Here is a 19542-nt window from a genome sequence, read left to right on the forward strand (position 1 = left end):
ATTTAACGATAATTTCTCAACACTTGTCCAGTTTCCTGTTTTCTTACTGAGGGAACAGGGCACATCCTGGTCTGTTAGAGATGGGACTTTGGTGGCTTTGTGTAATGAGAAATGAAAGGAACCAGATAAAATCTCCCAACTCTTCAACTTGTTTTACTTATGTGGGGGCAAATACAACCTTTTTATTTGACTGTCTAGTTGATTTTTATTCTTTTGTTCCTCCAGATGGACAGTCTACTTCTCTTTACCTTGCCTTGGGCATTATGAGGTAGACCCTCATGGACTGCACAGATGGTTTTCCTTATTCTCTGGTTGCTGTTTGGGAGCAGCTAATGGAAGCAGCAGCAAGAGACTGAGAAGTGGGAGAGAGTGAGCTTAGGGCTCCCTCCCTGAAGGAGGCCTGTATCCTCACAGGGACCAACATATAGTGACAACTCCTGCCATACCCAGAGCTTCATGTTCAGGCATAAGAGGTGCATGTGGGAGAAGTAATTCTCTTTTATACCACTCAACCCACTGGAGGAATGTGTTTCTTTTTTCTCAGGGCCCTGGATCCACAGGCTTGGAAATCTAGTTCCCAAGAAGAAATACTTTTGTCAGGTGACATGGTGATGGTTCTTTGAACTTCAAATTCCATTGGCCAACTTTCCATTGGAAATCAGAGCAAAGATTCCCATTACTGTAATTCACAGGGGTTAGGTTCCTGGGGCACAGAGCGATGGGGAGAAAAGTGGAGCATTGATCCTGAGGAGGAAATAGGAGCTTTCACAGTATCAATCCTTTGCACACCTCAGCATCCATTCTTGTCCTTTGCCTAGGGGAGAAATCTGTCCCCCCACAGCAGGGGACACACAGGGTCCTACTTGAAAGCCTATCTTCCTCTCAGTCTCCAGGTGAACATGTGAGGTTGATTTTCTAGCAAACTTCCATGAATGGTAGCAGATCATGTTTTCAGGCAATAAAAGTGCCAAACAACTATGTTGAAAAAAACTATGGTTGTGTGCAATTCTGCTTGGGATGATCTCATTCGCTCATCTGCATGTGGACAAAAGAGATGTAAGGAAACCAAGGAAATTAAGTACAGTGTTACTAGAAGACTCAGTATCACTGCCACTGTCTATAGTACCTGGTATCTGTCCTTCACTGGGGAAAAGACCCACTCAGCCGAAGAAGTTACTCTGAGCTCTCCAAGCATGAACCTGGTCTCTAACTTGGCAGATGGAGTCAGTAGGAATCAGCAGAGAAAACAAGATTTTGTTTTGTAAAAGAAGCAAAGGTTGTTGGAGAAGAGGGGAGAAATAGTGGTCAAGACAGAGGCTATTACACACATTTCTAACCATCAGACTTCATGTGTCTAAGTGTTCAATAATATGCAAGAATTTTAATATTAAGTAACATGTGAATTCTTTTTAACAATAAATTTTAAAATAAAAATCAAAAGCCATACAGGTTTTCCATGAGTCAATTAGGGTATGGAAGTAACATAGTAAAAACTCTCCTGATCCCAATGTTTAGAAGTGACCTCTCCAAGTTGTGCCCTTTCCTCTACCCAAGATGGTGTCCCTGAACCCATCCTGGGGGTGGAACATAAAGAACACCCAACACAAAACAATCAGCATAGATTTCCAGGTGTTCCCAGAAATTTTTAGAGTTGTGATTTTTAGAAGATGACTCTCATGTAACAGACATGACATTTTGCCCACTACTAGTGTGTGTGATCAATTGAGAATGGATAATATAACTATGAAAACTGATTTTTTGAGATGTTCTTAGACTTTTTTCGGCATCAATTTCATAATATAATGTTGTTTCTATTACTCAAAATCATTGTGTCTCACCCACCTCAGGAATGAAATAAATGAGTTGAGCCCAAATCATCAGGATATTTCAAGCATCCATCTATGCAAAATCCCCCACCTGTGAGGTAATGTGAGCCCCTCTCTAATAGTAAAAATATCAATCTCACTTCAACAGACATTAATGGAGTCACCACTGTACTTGGTCCTGTACATTTTAACAAGATGCTTTCAGTGTTGTTAGAATCAGCCATTTAAACAACCATTTAATTAGCAAACATTTACTTAGGATGGGAGGGCTTATTGGTCTCTGGCTGGTCTGGCTTTACTGTGTGTGGTCAAAGTGTCCTTGGTGAAGCTCACCTTATCCTCAAGGAGAAGGGCAGGAGGAGGAAATGACTCCAAAAATGACTTGTTGTTCTCTCCACATAGGGGTTGTTTTCTCCATGCACAAGACCATTGTCCTCTCAGCTTGTAACTCAAAGGCACTATAGACCCATGTTGCAAACTGAGATTTAAATTGACTTGGGAGGACTTCTCATGACAGCGTCTTCATATTTAGCTAATTTCTCTGTAACGAAATTATAATAAGTGTTTTGGACTTTCCTCTCAATAATCATGTTTACCAATGCTATTAAGTGTACATAAAATTTGAATCTTTGATTGAAAATACAATTAATTCAGCTTAGACCTCCTCAGACAGCTTTTGCTTCTTCCCCACATATGGCAGCAGGTGTTTTCCTGTTTGGGACTGGAGGATCAGTAATATAGATTTTCTTTTTTTTTCTGAAGAAGTTGACAAACTTTATAAGAAGTTAGTAAACATATTGGTATCTTATTTGTACAATTTTGCTTTAACAGAAATCGGTCACATAATCGTGGCAGGTAAAACACCCATTTTACAGAGGCGATAACAGAGGTCCAGGGAATCTGGCCCCCAAATCCCATATGGAGTAGCATTCAAGGAGAAGTGGAAGGCTGTAGGCCCCGGGCTCAACCAAGGTTGATACATCAACCTGCCTGAGGATCATGTCCCCGCACAGGAGTTGAGCACCAAGCTTGCCAGTGCATGAGGATGCTGAGAAGCTAGCCCTGCTGTTTTCGGTGCTTTTGATCCCTGATTCTCCACTGTAAAGTAACTAGCAGTGGGCAGGGCAGCAACTTAGAAAATGGAATCAGAAGGTGACTTCCAATCTCAGTTTTCAATCATTTTATGGTAAATCTCTCTTGAATGATTTTCACAATACTTTATTCTCACATTCTTCACTGGTGATGGCCAGAATCTTCAGTCGCCGGTCTGTCACAGCTCTGTTCAGTAGAAATAAATGTATGTCACAATTTGAGACACATTTTCTAACTGTGGCATTTTTTAAAAAGTTAAAGAAACAAAATTCTAGGACTGTTTTTATTTACTGCGAGATATCCAAAATAGTGTTTCAACAGTAATCAATATAGAAATTACTAGGATATTTCATCTGTTTTTATAGTCTCCAAATGTGATTTGTATGCTACACAAACAGCCCATCTCAGTTTGCACTAGTGCACTAGCTACATTTCAAGTGCTCAGGAGCTACATGTGGCTAGTGGCTAGTGGCTACTGCATTGAGCAGCACAGATTCTGCTCCAAGCGCTTCAGAAACGCTGCGCCGGACGATCTTTAGAAAAGTCCCTCCAGACTGGACAGCTCGCTGGGTCTGCGCCAGACTGCGCGCCAGGGGCTCCTTAGCCTGCAGGGTTCTGTGCAGTGGACCCGCGGAGAGCGAGAGTCTGGGGTGCTGAGGCTGACCCAGGGCAACCCCAGGGACCCAGAGCCGGTGGAAGATGCCGGGCATGGAGCGCCCTGGGAGACAGAGACCTTTTTGCTCAGGGACCTGGTCAGAGCACAGGGCTGTGCTCTTGCCAGGCAGCGCAGTAGTACACGCCCTCGTCACGCTTCTCCAGCTTCAGCACCGACAGAATACAGCTGTTGCTCTCCCTGCCCTTCTTGGCATTGACTTTGTCTGCTTTCATGGGAAAATCCCTCTGCACATAGGACCTGGACATGTCTAGGTAGAGGAGCCTCTTGGGGGCCGTACCCTCCTGGTGGCGGTACCAGTGGACATAGCTGACGGAGGTGTCTACTTTGCATTGCAGGGTGGCTGAGCTCTCCAGGGGCAAGCGCACCACCACCAAAGCAGGCTGATCCAGCTTGAGCCCTGCTCCACCACCTGCCAGGGGGAGGAGGGGACAGTGGTGAGACAGGGATGGCCAGGAGCCTCAGGGTACCCTGCACGGGGGGAGCGTGTCTGGACTTACCGGGAAACAGGAGAGTGCACAGGATGGCAAGGAGACCCAGCATGGTTCTGCTTCCTACCTGGAAAGAAACCCAGGGTGACCTCCTAGATGCACTTGCTGGGAGGAGACTGCCTGGGTGGTGGCAGAGGGCAGGTTAGGATCTGAGCTTCTGCTTCCCTGAGGCACCTGCAGGTAATGATGAGAGAGAGGCAGGAGAAAGGGAGGGAGGGGCCAGAGGGCAGGGACAGGTCTGACCACAAGGGGTGGAGGGAACATCCATGGTTAGGGGGCTGAGAAACAATGAGGAATGTTGGTGCAAGGAGAATACCAGTGATAACAGCAATCCTTGATTGGACTTCGACTACACCTGAGCACCACACTAATTTGTTTCAGCTTATTTTTTTTTATCACATCTGAAAATCACCCTGTGGGATGAATGGTAATACCCTCAATTTAGAAATGGGGAAAGCCTGGCTGGTATTTTAAGTAACCTTAGGCAACATGCCTAAGGAGGATTAGGAGATGGGGTTGTGAGCCAGGTCTGCCTGGAGACAAATCTCAAGCCTCAAATGGCCACTTGGTACTGACAGAGCAATGGGTGTGCAGGCTGCTCGGGATGCAGGGACAAGCACAGAGCAGAGATCCCTGCTGAAAAGGCAGCAGGCCCCCTGAGCTAGCACTGGGGCATTTCTCCCAGAGGTCTCCTCGGAACATGTAAATGCCCTAACATGACATGATAGCTGTACACAGGAGTCTTGGGCAAGCTAGTTCTCCTTTTCCTCATATGTCAAAGGGACCTCATTAGGTTGCATGCAGAGTAAGCAGGGAATGTAAGCAAAGCCTGTGTCCTGTCCCAGATGCAAAGAAAAAGCTCAGGAAATGTTGGGGATTGGTATTTCATCTTAAAACTGGACTAGTTACAGTAGATGATTTCTGGGGTCCTCATAGTGTAGTATTACAGGGAATATTACAGTTATGGAAAATCAGGTGTATGTGTGTGTGTGTGAGTGTGTGTGTGTGTGTGTGTGTGCAGGAGCACGAGAATGCAAGCAAAGCAAGTTAATTTAAAAGAGAATTGCTGTTGTTCCTGAGGCAAAAAGGTAACCTCACATAGGGTTGCCAGATTTAATGGAAAAATAGTGCAAAATGCTATGCAATATCTGGACATAAACTACAAAATTATTTGTTGTTTATCTGAAATCCAGGGAAATGCAAATCAAATACACAATGAGATATCACTTCACACCTATTTGAATGCCTATTATCAAAAAGTACAAATAACAAGTGTCATCACAGAAGCTGGGAGGTGAGGAAGCACAGGGACTTGGGGTGACTGTCCTTTGCTCAAGGACCCCATGTGCTCCTGCTGTCCCAGGAGCAGCTCTGAGAACAGACGCTCCCAGGCAAGCTCAATGCCTTGCAGTCCCAGAAAATCCTTCCTGGGACAGAAGACTCATGGTTTCAAAAATAAGAAAATATAAAATTGTCATCACATTAAAGCAGAAAGAGTGTTCTTAAAGTGGTAATAAGAGAAGTCTACTTCAGAAACTGCAATCAAAGCTTCCCATCTGTCTGCTTTTGCCACAGGCTCTGAGGCTGCCAGGAGCTCACGGTCTGCAGGGAACGGTGGGTTCAGACCGACTCCATGTTCCTGCCAGCCTCCCAGACCTGCTGGCCTCAGGAATGGTCCAGTCATGGGGCCAAGCCTGGGAGCCCAGCTCTCTGCGCAGGCAACGATGTCATCTGATCAATGGTACGCTGAGGGGAGAGGTCCTTCTCAGTACGTAGCTGCCAAATGGGACACTTGGAAGAGTCTGAATGATACCTCCTAACTCTGGGAGGATTTATTACATTGACAAGGACAGAATGACTGCTCCAGTCCAAGCCCTGCCACTTGGAGGATGTGTGTCCTTGGGAAAGTCCCTGTAAATGGGAATAATAATGCTCACACTGGGGACACCATCCACCATGGGCCAGGGATTGGACCAAGTTGGTTGCTTTGTAAATAAATACCATCAGTCAGTCTGAAGTATGATGTGACTCTTATAACCACTTATTCCTTATAATAACACGTCAACATAGTTATAACAACCACATATGACAGAGCAGCTAACTGGAATCTTAAAATATTTCATCTGTGCCATCACATAAATAATGGAGCCTTGATTCAAACACAAAGCTAACAAATGCAAAACCTGTCACACCACCCATTCTATATACGTAGAATTCAACATATATATACACAGAGACAGAGAGAGTTATGTTTAACCTCTAAAGAGTAAGGGGTCATGAGGAAAATTTCAGTGAGATTGCAGAATTCAAGAATCTCTCTCACATGCCAGGGAGCAAGGGGCATAAACTGTTCTTGAAGAGCATTCAGGTAACAGTGCTGGGCCTCAGAATGTAGTAGAGACTCTTCTAACACTGGTGAAACAATAGCTGCTTGCCTTTTGGAGAGACTAATTTTTTTAAGGTCGTAACAGTAATCATTGATCCATTAATAATGTCAAATACATTTTATTGAATGTCATACATGGTACATATTGATTCCTTCCCTGCAAGCATAAAACAGGTGTTATTAATCCCATTCTTCAGATCAGACAGAGGCTTTGAGAGGTTGAGTAGCCCCACTAAGAAGAGCACACCATGAACTTCAAGTCAGCCAGGTTAACGAAGCATGTGCCCTACGTACCCTGCTTGGATGTTTTTGATTCAGAGATTAATTTCTGTTCTCCCTGAGTTGTTTCTTTGAATGCAAATTCTGATCTTATTAAATTTCCCATTTGTTTTAAATAATGTGCTTCCCTCTTAAAAACCTACATTATTTTACTTATTACTTACACTGACTTCTACCACCCCCTGCTGGCCATTGCAGGTATGACACACACCTTATAGTCCTCTGTGTTGGAGCCCAGGTGAATGAAGTGTATTACAACAAAGATCAGCTTAGTGAGGGGAAGGGCCCAGAAATACTAGGCAGGAAACCTATTTTTTCCAAATGTGTACTCAGTATGGGTGGTAGTTTTGTGTAAGTGGCTCCTCCTTGCATGGCCCCAATTTCCCAGCCTCAAATGAGAGGATCGACTGATATGTTTGGTCTCTTACGTACCTGTGAAAACTACAGAGATTTGCTTGTGAATAATGCATATTTACATTTACATAAATGGCACAGCATTCCTGTCAATCCTTGTCTGTCCATCTGTCTGTCCCCCAGTTCACTGCTCCTCGGTGCCCCAAGCTACAGCCACTGCATTAATTCATCCACTGACAGTGACAGACACTCATACTGTTGCCCAGGCTGGCTTCACCAGCAAGCCTGTCACCGACAGCTCAGGAGCTCTGCACGCTGGGAGTAAGCATTTCCCCGGGAATCTCATCCCAGGGTTGCTGGTCCCGGGAAATACACATCCACGTTCTCCATAACCACCGTCCATCCTGTTATCTGACAGCGAAGATTTTACCAGCCTGAGGGCTCCCACACAGCATCACGTTGTTTGAGGAGGTTCTGGGCTCCTGTCTGATGATGAGGAAGCTGAGGGTCTCTGTTTACACCAGGTGTCCATGAAGTGTCTCCCTCAGACACGAGCTTCTCCGTGTGCTTTAGGTGCAGCAAAGGGGAGGCTGGCTCGCAGAGGCTACAGCGCACAGCAGGGCCAGGCCTCCTGTGCTGTTGCCGGGCCCCCCATGTCCTGCCTGTGAGCCCTGGAGTCAGTGCTCCTACCGCTGTTTCTCAGCTCCTCATCTGCAGACAGGAAAATCAGCAGCTACCTCATAGGGTTATGAAGATTAAATAATGTACAACATGCAGAACATTTAGGAACGTTTCAGCTAATAAAGATTGTTATTTATTATTTTCTATACTATTAACAGTAATTGATTAATATTAAATATAAATACAAATATACAATGACATAAACATTAAATTATTAAAAATTAATTAAGATGATAATAATCATTTTAATTACTTGTAACTTGAACAAATTTATGTCTCTTAGATATTTATCCATTCTGAGTTTTAGTTGTTACAAATATCCTCAGCTAATCTATCAATTGTCTAAACTTTGTCTAAAGCCCTTTCATTAACTAGAGATTCTCAGTTTTGTAGTCAATCTCTTGTTGGCACATACTTTGCCTACTTTGGAGTCCTGTTTAAGAAAACCTGTCCCTCTCCAGCACCATGAAAGCGTTCTCTCATTTCTTGTGACATTCAGTTTGAGATTTGAGTCCAGGCTAATCCCGCAATTAGTGTGTCTTGACTTCTGTGAACTGATCCATCCCTCAGTCTCTCCTTTATTTGCTCCTTGCACGTGTACATACGATCCCTGCAGCAGATTCAGAACACAGAGCAGGGCGGTAGAGACTTTATCAGTTACTGGGGAAATGAAGAATTGAATTGTATTGATTTTACACTGAATTCCATAAGAAACGTGAGTGGGTGCTGGCAGAGAAGTGAACAAGTGGAGAACTCTAATGATGTTCCTTCCTAATGAGCTTACATTGAGTACACAGTTATGGAGGGAAAAAAGAGTAATCCAGTGAAAGATATTAAAAATTCTCCTGTATAGACATTGGGGCAGTGACTGGACTTTTCTATATGACCTATTAATATTATATACCTGTAAATATAAAATGTCAGAAAAATATTGACCAAAAATGTGGCTGGTATGAGAAGGAATTGCTGTTTATGAAGGTTGTTAGGTTTTTAGTGATACATGTACGTTAGTACTAAATTGCATCTCGTGTCAGCCTGTAAACTTAATGAGTATCAGAATGTAAAATGCCTCCTCTTCCAGGAAGCTCACTCTGACTACAGGGCATGTGTGTGTGTGTGTGTGTGTGTGTGTGTGTGGTGATTTGCTAACCAATGCTGGCTCTGCAGCTGTGTTAATACTTACAGACTTCACACCCGATGTCCCCTGACCCCATTCTGTCAGTCAGGCTCCTGTTGGCATCACTCTGGGCAGGTGTCATGTCGCTAGGAACCCTAGTTGGGGGATGAGGGACAAGGTCCTGCGGGATGATCTCTGGGCTCCCAACCACTAGGGGGAGCCCCGCCTCTGCATTTCAGGGGTCCCTTCTGTGGGGAGGGTGCCTTTGCATGTTGCACCTAGTGGGGGACAAAACTTAGGTTCCAGCACACTAGCCTGCTAGACCCTGGGAGGAGGGAGAGCACCAGTAGCCAGGGAGGGATCGGGCGCCACGGAGAAGCCCACGTTGGCCCAGTGCGCGTTCAGGGGCCAGAGACAGAGTGATGTGGGCAGGAGCCGGGCCTGGCTGAGCTTTTCCAGGCATTAGGAGCTTCTGGCTCAATCAGGTGTGTTTGGGGGCAGGTGTCTGCCCCACGTAAAATGTCTAATTCGAATGGTGCTGGATTATGTGTCTTTCAGCTGACGACAGCAGTGACCAGTGCCTTTTTACTCCCAAAGTGATCCTGTCACAGGTCCAGCCTCCCATGTGTTCTGTACCATCACCGTCTATAATGGTGAAGCCTCGTTTTCCAGTGTGAGCTCCCGGAAACTGCATTTCCCTCTCCTGGTCACATCTGTCCTTCCAGTTTTTCTCTAGGGGCTTGCAGCTGTGTGCTCCTCATCATTCCGTGCCTCCTCGCCCAGATGGAGACGTGGTTGCTGGATCTCAAAGTGTCACCTCAAGAGGCAGAAAAGGAACCAGTAAGTGTCCCCCCCCCCCCCCCGCCAGGTTAGGCTCCTGAGACTGGCTAGGGACCGAGCTAGAAGGAAGACCCTGGAAGTGCTGATTGGAACGGAGCCCCACTCGGGGGGTGAGGTGGATCTCAGGTCTCCATCCTTCAGTGGGCCCAGCAGAAATCCAGAGCAGGTGGAGGACAGGATGGGGAGAGAACGTGGCTCCTCTCTTGAGCTGTCAGGCCAGGCTTCCCTAGAAGACAGTGTGAGCCCTGGGGAAAAGCCCCTTCCAACACCAGAAACAGCCAGCACCTCTGTCCCTGGGATCACAGTCCTAGGACACTAAGCACTTTGTGCATCTGAACAGCCCGGTTCCTCAGTGACAGAGAGATGGAAACCAGTCAGGCTGAGCTGAGACAGCAACTCTAAGAGTCAGAGACCCTCCAGGGTCTCCCGTGGCTTCCATAGGGCAGGCGGTGGCTTTGAGGGGCCACCATCAGCACAGGTGGTGCTGGAGTGGGATGAGTTGTGGGTGAGGGAGGAACGTGGAGGGCGGGAGGAGGGAGACAGGCAGCCAGACAAATGCTCAGTCACCTCAGGCTTCCCCCACCCTCCTGTGAGCAGAGGGGTTCCTAGCGCTGTGGGATCCTGAGCCCTGCCAGGGGGTTATCGTCACCTGTGGGCTTTGAGACCCCCAGACATTGACTAGGAAGCACCATGATGGACTGAGCTGCATGGTTCATTACTGGGTAATTCTTCTCTGCATGATGGCCTGAATGGATGCCTAGGAGCCATCCCCACCCCCTTGTTGATGACATGATCAAGAGTCAATGCAGAGATCCAGGCCTTTTCAACACATGCTGTGATTATGCTCTGTCAGCATCTGGCTCAGTTTGCCCTGCCTAATAGGAACAGAAAGCCTTATGTCCTAGAGAAGGTTAAGTGTGATTATAACCTCAAGGAACAGTGGAGGAAAATTACTTTCTAAATGGTTTTATATTGGGTAATCTCATTGACAGAGCAGAAATATCTAAGTACAGAATTATTATTCAAGAGTAATTATAAATCACCCAAATCAAATCAAGATAGGTCTTCTAATCTGTTCCCTCTGTTCTTCTATGAAAACCTATCCTGGAGCAGCAGCAGAGAGAGCTAATAGAAGTTACTTCTGTAATTATGTGTCAACATCAAATTGAGCTTGGTTATATCACCTATTAATGTGACTGAGGCTTGAATGCTTATGTGATTCAGTCAATTTCAGAGGCACTAATACAGCAGAACTCAGGATGAATGAAACACCAAGAGCACCTGGCTCCTGAGATGAGGCTGGTGCTTCCTCCAGCTTCTCCCAGTGTTACCTGCGCCCCCCACCCCCACCCCGGGGCCCTGAGCCTCACTGTGATGGTCCCTCTCATCATGTGTGAGTGTGCTGAGCTCTCACATCAGGCTTCCTCCTCTTTTCTGTCCTCTTGTAGTTCCCTCCTTTTGGGTGGGAACCTTTTTATTGATTAAATATTTCTTCACCATCTTAACACTTTTTACATTTATTTAGCGCTATCCATTTATTATGCTTCAGAATTGATATTTCTCTAACAAAATGCATACTTTACGCCATTTGTCTGACCTGATCAGGGTTTTTTTTATTTCTTTTGGGCTTTGGTTTTGATGATGTTGTTGATTTCTGCAGGGAGGAAAGTATTCCCCAGGGAAAGATGCCATAAATACTGAGTCAAAGAATCATATGTGTAGCCAGAAATTTTTTTAACTAGTTGGAATATGTCCTTATAGCACTGGTTTGTAGTTTATTAGCACAACAGTTTTTGGTTGAAACATTGTCAAAGTACCTCTTTTTGCTCAGTTTTATCTGGCTCTTGAATCTGAAGCAGGTAAAAAAAAAATGATTGTCAAATGTGTTTTGTTCATCATTCAAAAGCTCAGCTGTCCCTAGTCTGTTTCTGAAAACACTGAGCAGACATTGAACACAGCAGACACCGAGGATACGACAGTAACTGAGACGTGGTCTTGCTGTGGGACCCGTGGTGAGACCCAGAGTGTAAGATAAATGTACCCGAGGGCCATAGACACTGTGACGTGCAATCTGCATCTCAGAAGACAGGCAGAGCAGGGGAAGGGTCTTGATGCTCTCTTATTCCCTGCCACCCCCTCATCTGACCATCCTCCAGGACCCCCCTGTGTGAGGAGGGATCTCTGTCCACCCGGTTGCCCATGACAGAGACCAGAGTCTCCCTGGGGACCCGCCCTTTCTCAGGGCTCCCATCCCATCATTCACCCTGCCATTTCCATCCTCTGTATTCCTGCCTCCTGGGTCTCATGCATTGTACCACCTCCTGTCTCCTCCACCTTCCACTCAGCCTTTCCTGCTGCGGTTCCTGCACCAGCCTCCTGTGTCCCTGCCTCAGTCAGCCTCTCCCAGCCCCACCAGAAAGCCATGTGACATAGAACACTTGCATTGCTCCAGGAGTTCCTAAATCCACTCTAGGAGGTGAAAGTCTCATTATTCTTGTTTCAGAGATGAGCAGATTGAAGCACAGAGAAGGGAATAATTTGTGCAAGGTGGTACAAAGAGTAAGAGGTGGAGCTAGGGTTTGAACCCTGGTTCAATGCTGGAGTCCATGCTCACAGCTAATCCATGTGCAGCCTTTCAGTATTAATAGAAACAGAGCATTGATCACCATCTTCTCCTGCCCAAAAGCCATTAGTGGCAGAAAGGATTAAGGAATTCATGGTCCTTAGTCTGGCAGCAAGCACCATTTTCACCAACCTAACCCAGTTGTCCAACCTCCCAGTACTGTATCCTCGTGTCTCTTAACTTTTCACATTGCATACCAAAACCCTCAAGCCATTGCCTAGCGTGCTTTCCTATCCTTTCCACTGTTGCTCTGCAGTCCTACTCTCCACTCATAGGAGAGAAGACTTCTCCCACCCCACCCTCACCCCTGGCTGCCGGGAGGGTGTTCTCTGCATTTCCTCAGGGACTCTCCCCCAACCCTGTTATCTGTGCTGGCTGCACTGCCCTCAGCACTGACCTGGCCTGTTTCTACCACTGGGATTGCAGACTGAGTTGGAGACTGCATTATTTTATTCCCAGCATTGAGCTCAGTAAGTAATGAAACACACACACACACACAATAGTAGAGCAGATTCCAGGCAGAAAGACTCATGTGAGTGATCAGAGGCACAGCAAGGGGACAGCGAGTCAGGGGAACTCCAAGTAACCTGATATTCTGGACTATTGGTATCGGATCTAAAAGTAGGTTAAACCATGAAAGCATAGAATCTGATGAAATATAGACATGAATTAGCAGAAAATATATTTCTCAGCCAGCAGAAACTCAAATAAGTGTTAAACTCTTGATTACTTCATTATGAGGGTTATTTCCTGGAGGTGTTTTTTGTATGTCAGGATTTGTTTTTTTTTTGCAAAAAAGGAAGTTCACATTTTAGTTCATGCTTTTGATTTTATCTTTCTAATCTAATATAATTTCTCAGAGGCATGTATTTACTTAGAAGTTCAGAGCAGCAGGATAATAATACAGGAAGAATACCACCTTAGACATTCTTCATCAAGCTTCAGTTCTGAATCCATTGGCTTCCTGCCTCTGACTTTTACCGCCACCTAGTGGTGTTTGGGAGCATTACCATTTCATTGGATCATGAGCTGAACTAGAACTAGAGCATTGGCAGGGTGTCGTGCTGGTACTGCTTTGTTCAAGGCAAAATGCAGGTAAGTTGCAGGCAGAGAAGGAGTGTTCAAAGTGACTTACTTTATTGTATTATATTTTCACTGAACATTCAAGTTAGGAAAGAATTAAAATTAAAAACTATTAATGGAATCAATGTGCCTAGAACATAAGATTCGACTCTAAAGCACAGCTGGCTCATTCAGGCAGTGGCTACAAATGAAACAGAACAGGAGTCTGTGCTCCTGCTGCCCGGGGACGGATCCAGCGCTGACAGGCCCCTGGTGGAGGAGAGGGCGTCTGGGGTCTGCTTGCCTTCTCCTGACTTTCTTTCTCCAGCACCTAGTGCAGAGCCGGCACAGAGTAGATGTAGAGCTGTGGAAGGAATGGGTGAGAAGAGAGAAACAAAGACATCAGAGGCACCAAAAATTAAAATCTTAGCACTTTTTCTTGTAAAGGATAGGCTTGAAATTTAGTATCTTAGAGACTTGGACTATTAGTACCTTTTGTTAGATGTACTTTGAAAGGATATAAAGGTGGTGTGTTTGCAGGTTTGCGTGTTGGTCTAACCGTGTCCTGCTTCCCCGTGGGGAAGGAACGAGGAAGCACAGTCCTCTGTCAGACGATTGGGCTGAAGGTGTTACGTGTGGTCAGACAGCTGAAGTGAACCAGTCGTGATGCTGAGGAAAAGGTAGTTTGTCACCTTTTAAATCACAGAAAGACTTAACATGATAAATAGTTCAATTGCATCACATAATTGCATCATATAATCTGTGCTAATAAACCTAGATGAAGGCACTGAAATTGGAACTTGACACTTTCTAAAAGTAACCAACCCACATGCTAGTTTGCCTAGGACTGTCTGGCTAACTGCTGGGGCCCCATGCAATTATTATTAGAACCCTTTAATCTCTTCTATGTATAGAGTCACCCTATATATAGTCAGTAGATTTGAACATAATTTTTCTAATTTTTAATAAAAACTTAGAAAAGTATGGAGACATCACTGCTGAGAATGTTAGCTAACCTTGAATAAAAAAAAAAAAAAAAACAGCTTTAGGGAGGTGTAATTTACACACCATAAAAGTCATCCATTGTAAATGTGTGATTGCCTGGTTTTTAGTAAATTTATTCTTTTTAAACTAACATCACAATACAATTTTAGAGCAATTTTATCATCCAAAAAAGATTCTTTACTTACAGTTAATCTCTGCTCCTACTTCCAGTCCTAGATAAACCACTGACTGGATTTAAGTTTTGTAAATGTGCCCTTTCTGGACAATTAATAGACATTAAATCATACAATGTGTCATTTTTTACATTTGGCTTATTGTACTTAGTGTAAAGTGTTTGAGGGTCATTCATGTTGTATTGTAAGTAGTTTGTCCCTTTGTGTTGCTGAATACTATTCCCTTGCATGGATGACAGCATTTTGTTTATTCACCAGTGGATGGACACTGGAATTGTTGCCAAGTTTTCTATTATGACTAATCTTGTTATGACTTTTGACATGCAAGTCTTTGTGGGGACATTTGTTTTTATTTTTCTTAGATAGGTTCCTAGCAGAGGATTCATTGGGTCTTTTGGTGAGTTTCTGTTTAACTTTTAATTGTCAAAGTTCTTCGTTCTCCAAAGTTGCTGTACCATGTGTGAGCTTGGTTTCCCCTTGTATATATGTAAGATGGAATGTCACTCAGCCATAAAAGAGAATGAGATTTTTCCATTTGCAACAACAAGGATGGACTGAGAAGTTATAAAACTAAGTGAAATATGACAGACAGAGGAAGACAATTACCATATGATTTCACTTGTATGTGAAATGTAAGACACAAAACAAAAGAAGGAATAGGAAAAAAAAGAGAGAAAACCAGACTCTTACATACAGAGAACAAACTGGTGGTTGCCAGATGGGAGGTGGGTGAGAGGATAGGGGAAATCAATAAATTGAATTAAGAGCAATCATTGTAATGAGCATTAAGGAATTCATGGAATTGTCATATTATTATATTGTACACCTGAAACTAATATAACACTGTATGTTAATTATGTTTCAATTTTTAAAAAAATGTTTGTTTCTCCCTATTCTCACTGACACATCCTAGAGGTTGTCTGTTTGATGACAGACATTATAGCAGCCGTGCAGTGGTGTTTCCTTGTGAGTTTCATTTCCCCCTATGGAATGAATGTTGAAAATATTTTCAGGTGCTTATTAGTTATTCATATATCTTCTTTGGAGAAATGTGTATTTTATGCCTTTTATGATTTTTTTTCACTTTTTTTTAATTCTTATGTTAATCCCCATACATTACAAAATTAGTTTTAGATGAAGTGTTCCATGATTCATTGTTTGTGCATAACACCCAGTGCTCCATGCAGAATGTGCCCTCCTCAATACCCACCACCAGGCTAACCCATCCTCCCACCCCCTCCCCTCTAGAACCCTCAGTTTGTTTTTCAGAGTCCATCGTCTCTCATGGTTCATCTACCCCTCCGATTTCCCCCGCTTCATTCTTCCCCTCCTGCTACCTTCTTCTTTTTTTTTTCTTAACATATATTGCATTATTTGTTTCAGACGTACAGATCTGAGATTCAACAGTCTTGCACAATTCACAGCACTTACCAGAGCACATACCCTCCCCAGTGTCTATCACCCAGTCACCCCATCCCTCCCACCCCACCCCCCACTCCAGCAACCCTCAGTTTGTTTCCTGAGATTAAGAATTCCTCATATCAGTGAGATCATATGATACATGTCTTTCTCTGTTTGACTTATTTCGCTCAACATAATACCCTCCAGTTCCATCCACGTCATTGCAAATGGCAAGATCTCATTCCTTTTGATGGCTGCATAATATTCCATTGTATATATATAACACATCTCCTTTATCCATTCATCTGTCAATGGACATCTTGGCTCTTTCCACAGTTTGGCTATTGTGGACATTGTTGCTATAAACATCGGGGTGCACGTACCCTTTTGAATCCCTACTTTTGTATCTTTGGGGTAAATACCCAGTAGTGCAATTGCTGGATCATATGGTAGCTCTATTTTCAACTTTTTGAGGAACCTCCATACTGTTTTCCAGAGTGGCTGCACCAGCTTGCATTCCCACCAACAGTGTAGGAGGGTTCCCCTTTCTCCCCATCCCCGCCAACATCTGTCGTTTCCTGACTTGTTCCTTTTAGCCATTCTGACTGGTGTGAGGTGGTATCTCATTGAGGTTTTGATTTGGATTTCCCTGATGCCGAGCGATATTGAGCACTTTTTCTTGTGTCTGTTGGCCATTTGGATGTCTTCTTTGGAAAAATGTCTGTTCATGTCTTCTGCCCATTTCTTGATTGGATTCTTTGTTCTTTGGGTGTTGAGTTTGATGAGTTCTTTATAGATTTTGGATACTAGCCCTTTATCTGATATGTCATTTGCAAATATCTTCTCCCATTCTGTCGGTTGTCTTTTGGTTTTGTTGACTGTTTCCTTTGCTTTGCAAAAGCTTTTTATCTTGATGAAGTCCCAATAGTTCATTTTTGCCCTTGCTTCCCTTGCCTTTGGCGATGTTTCTAGGAAGAAGTTGCTTCGGCTGAGGTCAAAGAGGTTGCTGCCTGTGTTCTCCTTTAGGATTTTGAGGGACTCCTGTCTCACATTGAGGCCTTTCAACCATTTGGAGTCTATTTTTGTGTGTGGTGTAAGGAAATGGTCCAGTTTCATTCTTCTGCATGTGGCTATCCAATTTTCTCAACACCATTTGTTGAAGAGACTGTCTTTGTTCCATTGGACATTCTTTCCTGCTTTGTCAAAGATGAGTTGACCATAGAGTTGAGGGTCCATTTCTGGGCTCTCTATTCTGTTCCATTGATCTATGTGTCTGTTTTTGTGCCAGTACCATGCTGTCTTGATGATGACAGCTTTGTAATAGAGCTGGAAGTCCGGAATTGTGATGCCGCTGGCTTTGCTTTTCTTTTTCAATATTCCTCTGGCTATGCGGGGTCTTTTCTGGTTCCATACAAATTTTAGGATTATTTGTTCCATTTCTTTGAAAAAAGTGGATGGTATTTTGATGGGGATTGCATTGAATGTGTAGATTGCTCTAGGTAGCATTGACATCTTCACAATATTTGTTCTTCCAATCCATGAGCATGGAACGTTTTTCCATTTCTTTGTGTCTTCCTCAATTTCTTTCATGAGTATTTTATAGTTTTCTGAGTACAGATCCTTTGTCTCTTTGGTTAGATTTATTCCTAGGTATCTTATGGTTTTGGGTGCAATTGTAAATGGGATCGACTCCTTAATTTCTCTTTCTTTTGTCTTGTTGTTGGTGTATAGGAATGCCACTGACTTCTGTGCATTGATTTTATATCCTGCCACTTTACTGAATTCCTGTATGAGTTCGAGCAGTTTTGGGGTGGAGTCTTTGGGGTTTTCCACATAAAGTATCATATCATCTGCAAAGAGTGAGAGTTTGACTTCTTCTTTGCCAATTTGGATGCTTTTTATTTCTTTTTCTTGTCTGATTGCTGTGGCTAGGACTTCCAATACTATATTGAATAGCAGTGGTGATAGTGGACATCCCTGCCGCATTCCTGATCTTAGGGGGAAAGCTCTCAGTTTTTCCCCATTGAGAATGATATTCGCTGTAGGTTTTTCATAGATGGCTTTTATGATATTGAGGTATGTACCCTCTATGCCTATACTCTGAAGAGTTTTGATCAAGAAAGGATGCTGTACTTTGTCAAAAGCTATTTCTGCCTCTATTGAGAGGATCATACGATTCTTGTTCTTTCTTTTATTAATGTATTGTATCACATTGATTGATTTGCGGATGTTGAACCAACCTTGCAGCCCAGGGTTAAATCCCACTTGGTTGTGGTGAATAATCCTTTTAATGTACTGTTGGATCCTATTGGCTAGTATTTTGGTGAGAATTTTTGCATCCATGTTCATCAAGCATATTGGTCTGTAATTCTCCTTTTTGATGGGGTCTTTGTCTGGTTTGGGGATCAAGGTAATGCTGGCCTCATAAAATGAGTTTGGAAGTTTTCCTTCCATTTCTGTCTTTTGGAACAGTTTCAGAAGAATAGGTATTAATTCTTCTTGAAATGTTTGGTAGAATTCCCCTGGGAAGCCATCTGGCCCTGGGCTTTTGTTTGTTGGGAGATTTTTGATGACTGCTTCAATTTCCTTAGTGATTATAGGTCTGTTCAGGTTTTTTATTTCTTCCTGGTTCAGTTTTGGTAGTGGATACATCTCTAGGAATGCATCCATTTCTTCCAGGTTATCTGATTTGCTGGCATAGAGTTGCTCATAATATGTTCTTATAATTGTTTGTATTTCTTTGGTATTGGTTGTGATCTTTCCTCTTTCATTCATGATTTTGTTGATTTGGGTCATTTCTCTTTTCTTTTTGATAAGTCTTGCCAGGGGTTTATCAATCTTGTGAATTCTTTCAAAGAACCAGCTCCTAGTTTCGTTGATCTGTTCTACTGTTCTTTTAGTTTCTATTTCATTGATTTCTGCTCTGATCTTTATTATTTCTCTTCTCCTGCTGGGTTTAGGCTTTATTTGCTGTTCTTTCTCCAGCTCCTTTAGGTGTAGGGTTAGGTTGTGTACTTGAGACCTTTCTTGTTTCTTGAGAAAGGCTTGTATTGCTATATACTTTCCTCTTAGGACTGCCTTTGCTGCATCCCAAAGATTTTGAATAGTTGTGTTTTCATTTTCATTGGTTTCCATGTGTTTTTTTAATTCTTCTTTAATTTCCTGGTTGACCCATTCATTCTTCAGTAGGATGCTCTTTAGCCTCCATGTATTTGAGTTCGTTCCAACTTTCCTCTTGTGATTGAGTTCTAGTTTCAAAGTATTGTGGTCTGAAAATAGGCAGGGAATGATCCCAATCTTTTGGTACCGGTTGAGACCTGATTTATGACCTAGGATGTGATCGATTCTGGAGAATGTTCCATGGGCACTAGAGAAGAATGGGTATTCTGTTGCTTTGGGATGGAATGTTCTGAATATGTCTGTGAAGTCCATTTGGTCCACTGTGTCATTTAAAGTCTTTATTTCCTTGTTGATCTTTTGCTTAGATGATCTGTTCATTTCAGTGAGGGGGGTGTTAAAGTCCCCCACTATTATTGTAT

General features: G+C 43.5%; 1 gene segment (V, D, J or C); it reads right to left on the reverse strand.

The window, feature by feature from the left end:
• Positions 1-4134, reverse strand: part of LOC123841238 (T cell receptor gamma constant 2-like) — a 61848-nt gene extending 57714 nt beyond the window's left edge. The window contains 2 exon segments of the C gene segment in view: positions 3681-4003; positions 4092-4134. Of these exon segments, the coding sequence occupies positions 3681-4003; positions 4092-4134 (366 nt within the window).
• Positions 4135-19542: the final 15408 nt, after the last annotated feature.

This window comes from Mirounga angustirostris, unplaced genomic scaffold (genome assembly GCF_029215605.1).
Source record: "Mirounga angustirostris isolate CCGP_5_RB_7025 unplaced genomic scaffold, mMirAng1.0.hap1 SCAF_12, whole genome shotgun sequence".
NCBI lineage: Eukaryota > Metazoa > Chordata > Mammalia > Carnivora > Phocidae > Mirounga > Mirounga angustirostris.